This window comes from Oratosquilla oratoria, chromosome 11 (genome assembly GCF_046742065.1).
Source record: "Oratosquilla oratoria isolate Oo_2021 chromosome 11, ASM4674206v1, whole genome shotgun sequence".
Classification (NCBI taxonomy): domain Eukaryota; kingdom Metazoa; phylum Arthropoda; class Malacostraca; order Stomatopoda; family Squillidae; genus Oratosquilla; species Oratosquilla oratoria.
The window spans coordinates 56,377,309-56,392,308 of NC_134787.1; the positions used below are offsets into that span (position 1 = coordinate 56,377,309).

The 15,000-nt window shown below is 37.1% G+C and overlaps 1 protein-coding gene across 5 annotated transcripts in view; it reads left to right on the forward strand.

The window, feature by feature from the left end:
- LOC143029836 (glutamate receptor ionotropic, NMDA 2B-like) overlaps positions 1-15,000 on the forward strand; it is a 597,917-nt gene that overhangs the window by 526,142 nt on the left and 56,775 nt on the right. For all 5 annotated transcript variants that reach the window (XM_076192921.1, XM_076192923.1, XM_076192922.1 and 2 more), the window contains exon 14: positions 7,368-7,480. In XM_076192921.1, the coding sequence (XP_076049036.1) occupies positions 7,368-7,480 (113 nt within the window). The remainder of the gene's footprint in view (positions 1-7,367; positions 7,481-15,000) is intronic.

A 15,000-nucleotide genomic window follows, 5' to 3' on the forward strand; every position in this document is an offset into this window, starting at 1 on the left:
ATAACAAAGTAAGGACCCGGCCTTCTAGCGTGGGTAGATGTTTGTGTACATTTCATGAATTATATATAAGTGTACTGTACCATATTTTATAATAGAAGGACTATTGATGGATACCTGTTTGAAGTGGTGATGTAAGATAGACAGCAGATTTGTACATTTTCTAAACATGTGGAACTCTTCACCTCCATCAAATAGTACAGACCTGAGAGACTGACATTCGGTTCCCGGGCTGGGACCAAGATCTCTGTCTATCAACTTTAACTGCATTTCTTATGTCTTTTTATACATGTAGCGTTGAAAACTGGCGACCTCTTTCCTCCTCCTACTATCAATAGATGAGACTAAAACAGCCTCACTCTGATATGATAAAGACAACTGTCCAACGTTTCTTCCAGGAGAGATTTGTGGGAGGGCATAAAGACCGTTTCAGGCCGTTGTACGGCTTCAGCTGAAACTCAAGGCAACAAATGTTATTTTCATCACAGGAGAGACTAACCATGCTAATCCACTTCTCCAAGGATCTCTACCTCATTATCATTTACGAAAACGCGCGAGCATTTGAATATGTTACTTTGTCTTTTCGTCGCAAATCTCTCGACCGGAATCATTTGTCAGTTTCGGTCATAAAACATCATATTTCAGGTGAGAGAATCATTTTTGTGTACTTCAGTCACTTTTTATGTGGTATTAGAAATGCTATATATTTGTCATCGGTAGATATTTTGCAATACTGCTCTTCTTAATGTGACCATGTATTCTTCCTTTCCTTATTTCTTCAACTTGTCCATCTCTTACCTACGGTTCTTCTTTTTTTTCTTTTCTTTTTTTTAATTCATTATTATCCATAACTGAACTTTTAAATTCTTCTCTACTCGCCACATTTTTCATATCTAAACAGTTGTAAATATATGAACAGTTTTTATTCCATCCCTTTACTGATATTAAATTGCATCTTCTAACCCATTAATCTGTCGTCGTCCCCTGTGTCCACTGATGCCACTACTCCGCTCATCGTTTCTTCGGAGCTCCCAGCGTATGATCCGGTTGTTGCCCTTTCTTTTGCGGCCATCGCTGCTGCCGTCCTTGGCCAACACATAAATCCCTTCCCTGTTGTTCGCGACGTCTTTTATGTATGTATGTGCTGCCTCCAGTTCTTTTCGAATTTTCTTTCCCATGATTTTCTTTATCGTTAGGGCGTCCTCCCATTGCGGTATATATTGGTTTTGCAACTCCATAGTGAGATATATAGACCAACTATAAATTGTGGGACATCTGTTTAATCCATTTAGATATCTACTATAGTCATTCGATTTCCTGTGTACGCTGGTAGCGAAAACACCTTCTGATCCATCGACCTAAGCATCTAAGAAAGGAATTATATTACAGACATTTCTTTCAAAGCAATATTTTCTTCCAAATTCCTTCCAGGATTATCACGTTGTTCCTCTTCATTAATGTCAACAAAAATGTCATCTATGTACCTCATATATATGTGAGTTTTCCACATAACACATATATGCCTGGCCAATCAGGACACCTAGGAACTGGCCATTATTACACCATCAATCCGATAATACAACTTCCCCGAATGGACATCTAAAAGGGGCTTCCTTTGTGCTCATTCGCAATATGTTTTCTAATATTAGCCGAGATACCTTTTGGGGGCGCAGTGTTCCATGATTGAACACATTATCGAGAAGAACCTATATGGCTTCTCATTCAGGAACATTTGAAAAGAGACTATGTCCAGTGGTGCTATGATTATTTGAGTATTTTCTTTTAGTAAAAGAAAAAATTAAAAATAAGTCACATGTGAACATAAATATAATAGGATCCAATCTGATCAAGGATACATTTGTCAAGAACCTAAATTTAAGCCAAGGACTGTACAATCTGGACAATTTTATTATTAAGAGAGTGGTCGCTGAAAAATCAGCAACACGTGAACCTAATCTGTAGGCCATAAGAAGAGATTTCTCGACAAACCTTCCCTGGTTCCTTCTCCTCACTTCCCAGTCTTTGTATACGTACTCATGTTTCTCTTAGTTATTATTATATGGAGATATCAGATTAGACGAAAAAGCTCGGTCCACAGTTTATTGTTTTCACTTGTAATTTTTCCGCATCTATACAAAACGCACACGCACACACACACACACACACACACACACACACACACACACACACACACACACACACACACACACACACACACACACACACACACACACACACACACACATATATATATATATATATATATATATATATATATATATATATGTATGTTTGTATGTATGTATGTATGTATGTATGTATGTATGTATGTATGTATGTATGTATGTATGTACGTATGTATGTATGTATGTATGTATGTATGTATGTATGTATGTATGTATGTATGTATGTATGTATGTATGTATGTATGTATGTACGTATGTATGTATGTATGTTTTTATGTATGTATACCCAAGTGCTTTGTTATGGCAAACTATAAAAGATGGTATTTGTGAGAATATCGGCTCCCTGTTTCAATAACATCTCGTGCCATATGACCTCATAAACATTACCCGACTAAACACCTTACGATCCCATTGAGTTCGGTGACAGAACCAGATGAGCTACTAACCGAGTAAAATGACTGTCCGCTTGAGAGACTAAAGATCAAGAAAGTAGGCCACAGCGAGAGCGGCGAGTTGTCTTCGCGTCTTTGGCATCTCTTCGATCTCTGACTGATTTCTTTATCGAAATTTTCGCCCCCCACGACTCCCCTCAACCCTTCTAGTGGGTCCATTCACCAATTCGGAAGTTCCTCTCCTTTCTCTCTCTTTTTACTTCATTGCATTTCCTTTGTCCCAAGCCTCTTTCGTTTCCTCCTCCTTCTTCTCTTCTATTATTTCGCCCTGTTTTTCCTTTTTTTTTTCATCTTCCTCCTCGTACGGTAATGTTTTTTCTTCTTCCTCTTCTTCTTCCTTCTTCTTCTTTTTCTTCTTCTTTTTCTTTTTCTTCTTCGTCTTCTTCGCATTTTTCTTCTTCTTCGTCTTTTTCGTATTTTTCTTCTTCTTCTTCTTCTTCTTCTTCTTCTTCTTCTTCTTCTTCTTCTTCTTCTTCTTCTTCTTCTTCTTCTTCTTCTTCTTCTTCTTCTTCTTCTTCTTCTTCTTCTTTTTCTTCTTTTTCTTCTTTTTCTTCTTCTTCTTTTTCTTCTTCTTCTTCTTCTTCTTCTTCTCCTCCTCCTCCTCCCTCTCCTCCTCCTCCTCCTCCTCCTCCTCTTTCGGACTTTGCTTTGATTTTTTTTCATTTTCCTTTTTAGGCTTTTTTTTTTTTTTTTGAGTCTTTCTCTTCTCGAATAAAAGTTGTCATTCTCCGCTTGCTTCTCCTTCGACCGTGTTATATTGCTAAGCCTTTTCTTTATGTCTTTTCGAACAATTTCTTATTTCATTTTCTTATCTAATTCGTCGTACTTCTCCTATCCATTGCCTTACTCCTCATTGTCCTTTTGTTTCTTTCCAGATAAAATTCATCATCTTTAATTCATTTCCTCTTCTTATGTCCTTATTTATACGTCTGATCTCTTAATCAATTTCGACGATTATTCTGTACACATTCATGCATGAAGACGTCAATTTTGATTCATAAACATTTCAACACGGGGACGCCGCCTGTAGACTGGAGGATCTTTCTCTCCGTTGAATAGAACCTGCAACGGAACCTGTCGTGTACGTTACCGTATTCAGAGGGTAAATTCGTTTCTCATGACCTTGTTCTCCTCTCCTCTCTCCCCACGCCGACTCATCAGAGTCTTTTATGTACGCCCTACTTTTCGTCTTATCTTCTCGATTTGCATCTTGACAATGCGTTTTCTTTTTCGCCTTGCCTTCCCAAAGAAACTTGCTTTCTTCTTCAGCTCTCGATTTTGCATTTTTCACACATTCCGAGACCCCTAATCATCTTCTTTTTACCAAAGTACTCTCCCTATACCCCCCTTTAGCCCTCCCCCCCTTCTCCTTCCCCTTCTCCCCCTAATCCCACCTCCCATTCTCCCCCTCCTCCCTCCTTCCCTCTTTCTTTACTGGGTCCTTTCTTTCATCTTCTTCCAGCCTCTTTTCAATTATTCCCTTCTTAACACCCGACTACGCCACTTTTCTTCAGCAACGCTTGATTAATTCCTTTCATGTCTAAGCTTCTGAGATTCTGCGAGTCGACGACTTGAAAGGTCCTTCCTTGGGTTCAAGAAACGCTATCAACTCCTTGGGTTACCAGGTCGCTACTTTTCTTTGTATTGCAAATGCTATTAAGCTTTCTATTTTTTTTTCGTGGCAGCTCCTCAGTATCATTATTCATGATTAATGGCTAATTAATCATTTTCTGACTAAAATGAAAGAATTGGTTTTGACTAATAGATTACCTCCAACACTGCTAAAAAAAAAGACAGATACACACACACACACACACACACACACACACACACATATATATATATATATATATATATATATATATATATGTATATATATATGTATATATATATATATATATATATATATATATATATATATATATATATATATATATATACAGTAAAAGCCCTGGTATCTGGCCTTCTTGTATCCGGCACTTCAAATAACCGGCATATTTTTCACGAAAATCGAAAATTTGTGATAAAGATAGACGTATAAAAAAATTTAAAAAATCCCGCGTGTGTTTAAAATCCCTGCGCGTGGTTGTAGTTGCTCTCGCCGCCACCAGGGCTTCTCAGTCCCATTCACTTCTCCCGCCACGTGTTAGCCACCTCCGTGCACATGTTAGCCAACTCTATTTTATCATACCCAAAGTTGAGAAGAGGAAAGTGTGGTGCTTTCACTTAAGCAGAAGGTGGATATATGTAGAAGATTGAAGAAAGGCGAAAATAGAAAAATACTAAAGGAAGAATACGGCATTGGGTCGTTTACCATTTACGATATCAAGGCCCAATCCAAAAAACTAAGAGAGTTTGCGAAGTTGAGTGACACGCCTGAAGCTGGAGAAAATCGCCACACGCTACAACATAAACGTGTGGAAATGCTGGACAAAGTGTTGTACGAGTGGTTTTGTCTTAAAAAGTCTGAAGGTGTAGCTATATTAGGCCCAACGCTGCAAGAAAAAGCCAAAGATTTTGCTGAAAAGATGCCAATTGGAGAATCGTGCCAGTTCTCAGATGGATTACTTAAAAGATTCAAGAATCGCCATAGAATACGTCGTCTTGATGTGTTTGGGGAAGCAAAATCTGCTGATTCACCTTTTGCAGAGGAGTTTATAGACAGGTACGTTAATTAACCTGTGCCTACATGGTAAAGATTCGCATCTCATATCTCAATTTATTTCTCGCATACACGGATGCATAGTGCATTTATATAGGTTTGCAAAATTGGTTGCCGAGGACGATCTGAAATCGGAACAGATCTACAACGTTGACAAGACCGGCCTGTTCTGCCACTGTTTACCGACATCTACACTAGCCAGTGAAGCAGAGGAAACCACCAAAAGATTCAAACAAAGCAAGGATAGACTGACGGTGTTACTGTGTACGAACATGGCAGGGACCCATAAAGTCAAATTGTGTGTCGTTAGAAAATACCGGAAGCCACGTTGTTTTAAAAATCTAATATACTTGCCAGTGGATTTTCGCCCACAAAATAACCCATGGATGGACTCAGAAACATTCATGAACTGGCTCAAGCATGTGTTTGTCCCATCAGTGAAAGAAAATTAATAAAAAAAAGACTTCTAGAGGACAGCAAATTTATTCTCCTACTCGACAACAATAAAGCTGAGGAACTGAGCAATGGAAACATTTTTATTGTGTATTTACCGCCGAACGTAACAAGTGTGATCCGGCCTATGGATCAAGGAGTGATTCAAAACTTATAAAAGAATTATCGGAAAAGTTCTATGCGCAAACTAGTTTATTTTGAGGACGGTAGCATTTCCGAATTCCAACGTGGGCTTAATGTTAAAGATGCTATTTTTATGGAATCGCTAGCTTGGGAGGATGAAAAACAACAAACTCTAATGCGATGTTAGAGAAAATCATATCCGCAAATAATGTTTGAAGATCAGGAAGGGAATAAAAAAATTTGAGGGTTTTCCATCGGCAAGAAAGAATCGGTGATGAAAGAATTGAAAGATGGGTTATCGCGCTAAACTTTGCATTAGTGACGAAGCGATACAAGTGTGTGTAGATATGGACAGTGACCGAGCAGCAACATTCTCACTTAGTGATGATGAAATTTTACAATCACTTCCCGATGAACACGCGAAAACGACAGAGGCAGATAGTGAAGAAGACGACCCTGAGATGAAAGTGTCGTGGAAGGATGCAGCGAAGGGTCTAGCAGTGTTTGTGAAATTTGCAGAACAGTGCACAAACAAAGAGGAAAAAATTCTAAGCTGAGACATCATATATTTTATGAAAGTTGGTACAAAAAGTTTAGTGATAGAAAAATCGAGTGTATAGGTGAATGCACCCTCTCAGCCACCAACACTGAACGCGGCCATTCACAACTCCGTCGTAAAATTATCAGATGATGAATTAGATAACTGGTAATGCTGTGATGATTATAACTGATGTATATTGATTGAATTTACTCTATACTGATAGAATTTACAATATATAGACATGTGGATGTGTTTATTATTAAAGCGAATTAAGATCTATTAATAAGTAAAAGAACAATGTAAATAAATGTATTTTTTTTAATATCCCTTCCCGTATCCGGCATTTTCTCGTATCCGGTACGTCTTCGGCCCCATTGGTGCCGGATACAAGGGCTTTTACTGTATATATATATATATATGCAGAAAAAACACTGGGAAATAAGAAGCTTAGTCCGAACGTTTTCGTCTATTTAAGACATTATCAAGGAATACGATAATGTCTTAAATAGACGAAAACGTTTGGACTAAGCTTCTTATTTCCCAGTGTTTTTTTCTGGAAATTATTTTCACGTGTACCTTTTGAATTACTGTAATATATATATATATATATATATATATATATATATATATATATATATATATATATATATACATATATATAATATCAGTCAATTCAACCCGTTGGCATATTTTGCTCTCACTAACCCTACTCTACGTCTTAATTACCTACTCAATGATTTACAGAACCTTTTAATGACCTACCTCTTCTTTCTTTACGAATTGACTCCATTTTTCACGCCTCCATCCCCTTGTCTCCCTTGTTGGCAAACCCCTTCTTCTCTTATTCTTTCTCAAAAGTGTCCTCTACATCCGAACTTACATAACCTGTAGAATACTCTACCGGCGTCATCAGATCACCAGAGCTTATGTCGTCTCTTACGGTTTGTTCACAGATGCATCCACCACGAGACCATAAATTCTCCCTCTTCAGGACGCTGTGGATGGTGTGGGCGATTCTTTTCCAAGCAGCTGTTAATGTCGATTGTCCTCGTGGATACACAGCAAGGTAAGTCTGTGCAAAGGGGATTGTGTAGATGGTGTGGCAAAAGAACCGTATGTAGGTTTTTAAAAGACGACAAAAAAAATGCTTGACAGTAGAAGTCCAGGAGTTTGTTTCAAAACATTAGTTTATTTTTCCTTTGAAGGTTTCGTTGTTCTTAGGCAGTAATGATCATTTGATCCAAGGGACTTGACTTCCTCTAAATAAATGAAGCCTGAAGGGTAGGTTAATACAAAATCGATTTATATTAGAAGAAGAAACAAACAACTGAAATCCAACAATTAAGCGGTCACCATTTTTTTTTTTTTTTTTTTTTTTTTTTTTTTGCAGTACGAGAAATCAGAATATTATAATACCTGGAAATGACTGGACTAAGAGTGTCTTCTTGACAGGTTTCTCATTTGGTGATCAAGAAAAGAGTTAACTAACTACAGTGACAAGGAGTAAGATTTAAGATAAAACTTTTCTCGACAAAAAATTTGATTGAAATAATGAAAAAATACGTACATACATATACCAAGGATTTTTTATTCCTTACAAGGGAGGTAGCCAAAGTCAAAAGGCATAAATCCACTCTCGTCCACTTCATTCCCACATACTCCACTCCCATTCACCTCTCCCTCCCTCCCTCTTTTCTTGGCTCCTCCTGGATGACGCGTCATCCCTGCTTCTCGCCCACTGCCCTGGGTCAGAAGCAATGCAGCATGACACAGCACATTTAGAGTAAGGATGCTTCAAAAATACAAGATGAATGAATTCATATATACTTGTTTTTTTTTTCAATAAAATTACGCGACATAAGAACACGGCTGTAATAAAAAAGGTGCAGAAGGATTAATTCGAACAGAATTAGTATAAAACTCAAACACTTTCACTCATTAACATGTGAGCCCATCACATGGATACCCACATGCACGCGCACACACACACACACACACACACACACACACACACACACACACACACACACAAGCAAACAAAACCACACAAACATGCAAGAAATAAACAAAACTCTATAGATTCGCACATTTAGAGAACATAATTATATTATCTAAGACCATAAAAGAGAGAGAAAAATGGAGCGAGTGAAAGACAGACAAATAGAGAGAGAAGAGAGAGAGAGAGAGAAAGAGGGGAGAGAGTGAGAGTGCGAGTGAGAAAGATAGAGAGGGAGGGAGAGAAAGTGAGAGTGAGAAAGAGAGAGAGTGAGAGACAGAAAATGAGAGTGAGAGAGAGATAGAGAATGAGAGAGAGAGAGAGAGAGTAAGAGCAAGAGTGAGAGTAAGAGTGAGAGTGAGAGTAAGAGTAAGAGTAAGAGTAAGAGTGAGAGTGAGAGTGAGAGTGAGAGTGAGAGTAAGTGAGTAAGGGAGGGAGAAGGATAGGGTGAGGGAGATCATTCCGAACGAAAGATCGAGAGGCCGAACAAAGAGGAAGCGAGGAGCGCAGTAGAGGAAGGGAATTCCGGGTGTGTGTTATTTTTGGAGCCGCTGGTAATTAACCATTAATCACAGTGGGAGGGAGGGTGGCATCTAAAAGGTTTCGGCCAGGCGTGCATCACAAACGTATGATTGTCCCAGAAAAGTTGCTTATTTGCATTGTACGCTATTACGAGAGCTTCATTTGTGAGGCGCGGTTTCTACAAGTAGACTTCTTGTATCTAGGTTTGTGTGCAATAAATATTACATGTCAGATAAATTGTAAAGTAGATTCATAATTTTTTTCGACGTTTTCCATATATAGAACGGGTTTTTTTATATAAGAATTGTCTTAATTTTTCTGAAATAATATCATTGATATAACCTGTAAGTGCGCGACATTCAGTGATAATTACAATACATATATACATATGTATATATTGGAAAACAGTAAACACCAGATTCAATTGAAGGGTTTATTTGCCCGACGTTTCGATTCCCGTCCAGGAATCGTCTTCAGGGGGTACAACGGTTACAAGAATGTGAACTCCTTATGAATCGCTGAAATGGTAAACCTGGGAAAGGTTCACCCTTTCAGTCAATTGTACAACGCATACATTACAATAATAAAATAAAATAACATAAAATAAAATAAACTAAGAGCAACTGCATAAACAGGTGGATTGACCTCAACCCTATTTATCTAGGCACGAGGAGTAACACAGGTTAATTCCTCTGTTCTGTTTTCTTTTCTCCGTTGCTTCTTTTCGACCTGTCGTTTGTTCACCAGTTGGCTTTTGACCGACTTCCTTTCTCGTAAGCGGTCTCTCTATGCACCTCTTCGACTCTCTCCCCCCTTCCCATGACTTTACATCTGTAGTTTGCTTCCCTTTTTTCTACGGTCATCTTCTTTCCTTTTTTGTCTGCTTGTAATGTAGTCATTTGTTATTGAGCCTCCTTTTTTTCCGCCTGTCCACCACTTCCTCCTTCGGCGGACATTTGGTCCACCTTCTTTCTTTTACGTCTTTGAATTAGGTTCTGTTTTTACTTTTTGGGTTTCGTTTTTGTTGTTTTTTGTTACACTGCCATTTACTCTTTGTATTCTGTTTGGTTTTATTTGTTTGGTTGTAATTTAGCCGTTTACCCCCCCCCCTTGACATTTCATTGCGGACATTTGGTCCTTGTTGTATGTTCTGAAGTAGTCACGTTAGTGTCACGCTAGAGTCAAAGGATTACAAAGGATTACAAAGGCAAAGCATGCCGACAGGAGACCTTTTGATCCATATCTAGGTCGGATGCAAAAAAAAAAAAAAAAAAAAAAAAAAAAAAAAAAATCATATTAATAATAAATTAAAACTATAACAATGTAAATAACAATTAAAATACATAAATAAATGCATTGGTATAGTTGAATAACAAACAAACAGGTAAATAGTAAATGATAATAAATTGACATATAACTAATAATAAATGAAAATCAGACAGACAAATTATAACAAAACAAAAACAAATAATATAACATAAATTATAATAATTACAGCATCTTACTTAGGTATTTATCTAAATGATTCTTAAAGCTTCGAACTGAACTACATTGCACTACCTGTGCAGGAAGTTTATTCCATTCATTAACTACACGGTTGGCAAAGTTGTTTCTACCTACTTCCAAATTGAATCTATTTCCGGACAGTTTGAGACCATTGTTTCTTGTCTGATTCTCATTCAATGTGAAAATTTGGTCACTTTTGATGTTGTCAATTCCCTTTAAAATCTTAAAGACCTGTATCAAGTCACCTCTGAGTCTACGCTTTTTTAGGGAAAACAGATTCATGTGCTTAAGTCGATTTTTGTATGATTTATTTTTGATATTTGGAATCAGTTTTGTGGCTCGCCGTTGTACTTTTTCCAGTCTGTCAATGTCTTTAATGAGATTCGGTGACCATACGGAAACAGCATATTCCAAATGTGGACGAACTAACGATTTATATAGCTTGTTAATGAGTGATGGACTTTTGAAATCAAAAGATCGCGCAATCAATCCCAGAATCTTATTTGCTTTCTCAGAGGCTGAAATACACTGCTTGGATGATTTGAGGTCGTTACTGATAATTACGCCGAGATCTTTTTCACTATCCACTTTTGTTAACGAATTTCCAAATAACTTGTAATCGTACTTACTGTTATTTTTACCTATGTGCATTACCTTGCATTTACTTGTGTTAAATTTCATTAGCCACTTTTCAGACCATTGCTGTAATTGATCTAAATCTTCTTGAATATCTAATTGGTTTGAGTGATCATTTGCCACTCCGCACAGTTTTGTATCATCAGCAAATTTGGAAACAGTAGATTTTAGTCCATGGTCTATATCATTTATATATACTATGAATAGAAGTGGCCCAAGAACGGAACCCTGAGGAACTCCACTTGCAACACTTTTCCATCCAGAAGTTTTTCCATTTAAAACAACTCTCTGTTTTCGACCTTTCAACCAATTACTAGTCCAACCTAATAGGCTACCACTTATTCCATGCAAAGCTAATTTAGTAAGTAGTCTTTCGTGTGGGACGGTATCAAAAGCTTTTGCAAAGTCTAGATATATTAAATCTATATTGTTTCTTTTGTCATAATTCGAGACAACTGTGTTGTAGAATTCGAGTAAGTTAGTCACGCAAGAACGTTTCCGTCTGAAACCATGTTGGCTATCATTTATCAAACGGTTACTTTCTAAATGATATTCGATAGCATCTCTGATGATAGTTTCCATTATTTTTCCTACGATCGAAGTCAAACTAATAGGCCTATAGTTATTTGGTTTCTTTTTGTCACCTTTTTTGAATATGGGAGTAACGTTAGCTAGCTTCCATTCTCTTGGGACATCTCCGGATATGATGGATTTCTTGAAAATAATTTCTAATGGAACAACAATCTCATTTTTCATTTCCTTTAAGATTCTTGGATGCCAACCGTCAGGCCCTGGTGTTTTATTAACTTTGAGTTTGTCTATACACCTTTTAATTGTTTCTTTTGTTATATTTACCGTAGTGAGTAAGTTTACCCCAGACTTTTCACAGGTTTCAGTTTGGAATTCACTTTGAGGTGTTTCGTTTACGAATACCGAGCTAAAATAATTGTTTAAGAGATTACACATTCCTTCATTTGAATATTCAAGTTGACCGTCAGCAGATAATAGTGGACCAATGTGATTCCTAACAACCTTTTTATCTCTAATGTAACTATAGAATTCTTTGGGATTCTCTTTGGATTTCTCAGCGATGTTCATTTCGTATTGTCGTTTTATTTTTATTATTGTCTTTTTTAAATCTCTCTGTATTGATACATAACTTTCATAGTCATTTGATGCACCCGAGCACTTATATTTCTTATAAGCCTGTCTCTTTTTAGCAATACTTTTTTCAGTTTCTTTGTCGAGCCACTTTGGGCGAGCCTGATTTGGGGGACGTCTGTCCTTAAAAGGAATGTAAGTTTGAATCATCTTAGTGAGCGTATTTTGAAATATTTCCCACATCTGATCTACAGGCCTTTCGTTTAATTTTTCCTCCCAATCTGTAAGCTGAAGCTCCTGACGTAGTTCTATGAACTGAGCTTTACTGAAATCGGGTATTTTAGAAGCACAAGTATCTATTCTAAAATTGTTTAGGAGTTTGAATCTGACTAAATTGTGATCGCTATTTGCAACAGATTCACCGACTTCTACATCAGTTGCCATGCTTTCGCGGCTAGTGATCAATAAATCGAGTAAGTTTCCATATCTTGTGGGCTCTTTTACATGCTGAATTAAGTAATTGTCACCAAGAAAATCAATCAAGCGACTACCTATATGGCCATGTTCAAGGGTCATCCAATCAATGTCAGTAAAATTGAAATCACCCATTATCAATAAATCCCGGTTGCAGAAACTAGACAGTTCTTGAAATAACAGTTTGTCGTCTGCTAATGATAATGTCTTTGGCCTATATATTACACCTATATTCATTTTTTGTCCATTTGTTTGGGTTAACTCAACCCACAAACTGTCATATGCATCCTGTTTCACTTTCTCTAAAACACAAGCATGAACATTGTTTTTAACGTACAATAGAACACCCCCACCTTTCTTGTGGTTTCTATCCTGATGAAAGTGTTTAAATCCCGCAATATTAAATTCAGCTTCGAACTCTGTACCATTCAACCATGTCTCAGTTATTCCTATCATATCGAGATTTTCGCTTTTGACATACGCCTGTATTTCTTGAAATTTGTTCCTAATACTACGAGCATTAAAGTACATAGTTTTAAGAAACTCCTGATTATTTCTTTTTGACACATTTTGAGTTTCAATATCATGTCTTATATTATCATTTTGTTTTTTATTTATGCCTTGCTCTATATTATTATTATTTGGTCCTTCATTGACATTCAATGCCTCATTAACATTTCTTTTTGCTACTTTTGTTTTTGTTCACAGCCATGTAGTTTATTTGTATTTTGTAGTGTATTTTTGTTTTTAATTTAGTCGTTTGTTCCTGATTCTTCAGTGCGGACATTTGGTCCACTTCTATTTACTCTTTGTCCTGTTGTTGTTCACTATGTGTCACCTGTGGTCACTTTTTTCTTCGTTTGTTTTATGTTCAAAATTGTAACTTTTATTTTTATTTTATTCTAATTGGTATTATAATGTATTTTTTTTTTATGTTATTTTATTTTATTATTGTAATGTATGCGTTGTACAATTGACTGAAAGGGTGAACCTTTCCCAGGTTTACCATTTCAGCGATTCATAAGGAGTTCACATTCTTGTAACCGTTATACCCCCTGAAGACGATTCCTGGACGGGAATCGAAACGTCGGGCAAATAAACCCTTCAATTGAATCTGGTGTTTACTGTTTTCCAATATGGATCCCAGATTCCAAATCTTCTCTTACATATATATATATATATATATATATATATATATGAGGACATCTTGACAGGTTGTGAGAGAGGCAGAGGGGAAAAGACACAAATAGAACAAGAGTTTATTCTTTAACTAGTTTCGCACTATGGTGCCTCTTCAGAAAGAATATTACAAAACAGAAAATACTGGCACTAAATACAGAAAATGTGTTGATAATGAACTAGGATAGGTCATTAGGTAAATAGGTCTGAGTTCAAGGAGGCTCTAACTCTTGCGTGTTGGTCGTACTGACACTCCGTGGGATGCTTCTGGTGATCATTTGTCCCGTTTTCTTCCATTCTTTTGCTGCGTGCCGTGCTGTTGTCTCCGATAATTTGATGTCACCTACTCTATTGTTCGTACATTTATTGGTAGCTATGTACAGAGCTTCTACGATTTTTCTTTGCCTTTTGCTGAGATTATTATGTAGAATACTCGCTTGATCCCATTTAGGTAGATGTCCTTCTTCGTCTATGTGGTTCACGAGTGCGTTGGTGTTGCGGTGGTATTGGACATCGGCTTTGTGTTCTTTTAATCTTGTGATTAATCCCCTGTATGTTTCTCCTATATATGCAGTCACACTCTGAACATGGAATTTTATCAACTAAACTTTCGGTATTGTTATTTTCTCTCTTTGGTAAGATATGCTCACTAATTTTTTTGCTTGCGTCATAAGAGATGTGGATGTTCGTATGTCGCAGTTCTTTACTGAGTGAGCAGGCCAAGTCTGAGGTGGGGACTTCTATGTACACTGTATTGTTCTTGCTTTGGTTTAGTTTATAAAATTCCATGTTTAGGGTGCGACAGTGTATATATAAGAGAAACATACAGGGGATTAATCACAAGATTAAAAGAACACAAAGCCGATGTCCAATACCACCGCAACACCAACGCACTCGTGAACCACATAGACGAAGAAGGATATCTATCTAAATGGGATCAAGCGAGTATTCCACATAATAATCTCAACAAAAGGCAAAGAAAAATCACAGAAGCTCTGTACATAGCCACCAACAAATGTACGAACAATAGAGTAGGTAACATCAAATTATCAAAGACAACAACAAGGCACGCAGCAAAAGAATAGAAGAAAACGGGACAAATGATCACCAGAAGCATCCCACGGAGTGTCAGTACGACCAACACGCAAGAGTTAGAGCTTCTTTGAACTCAG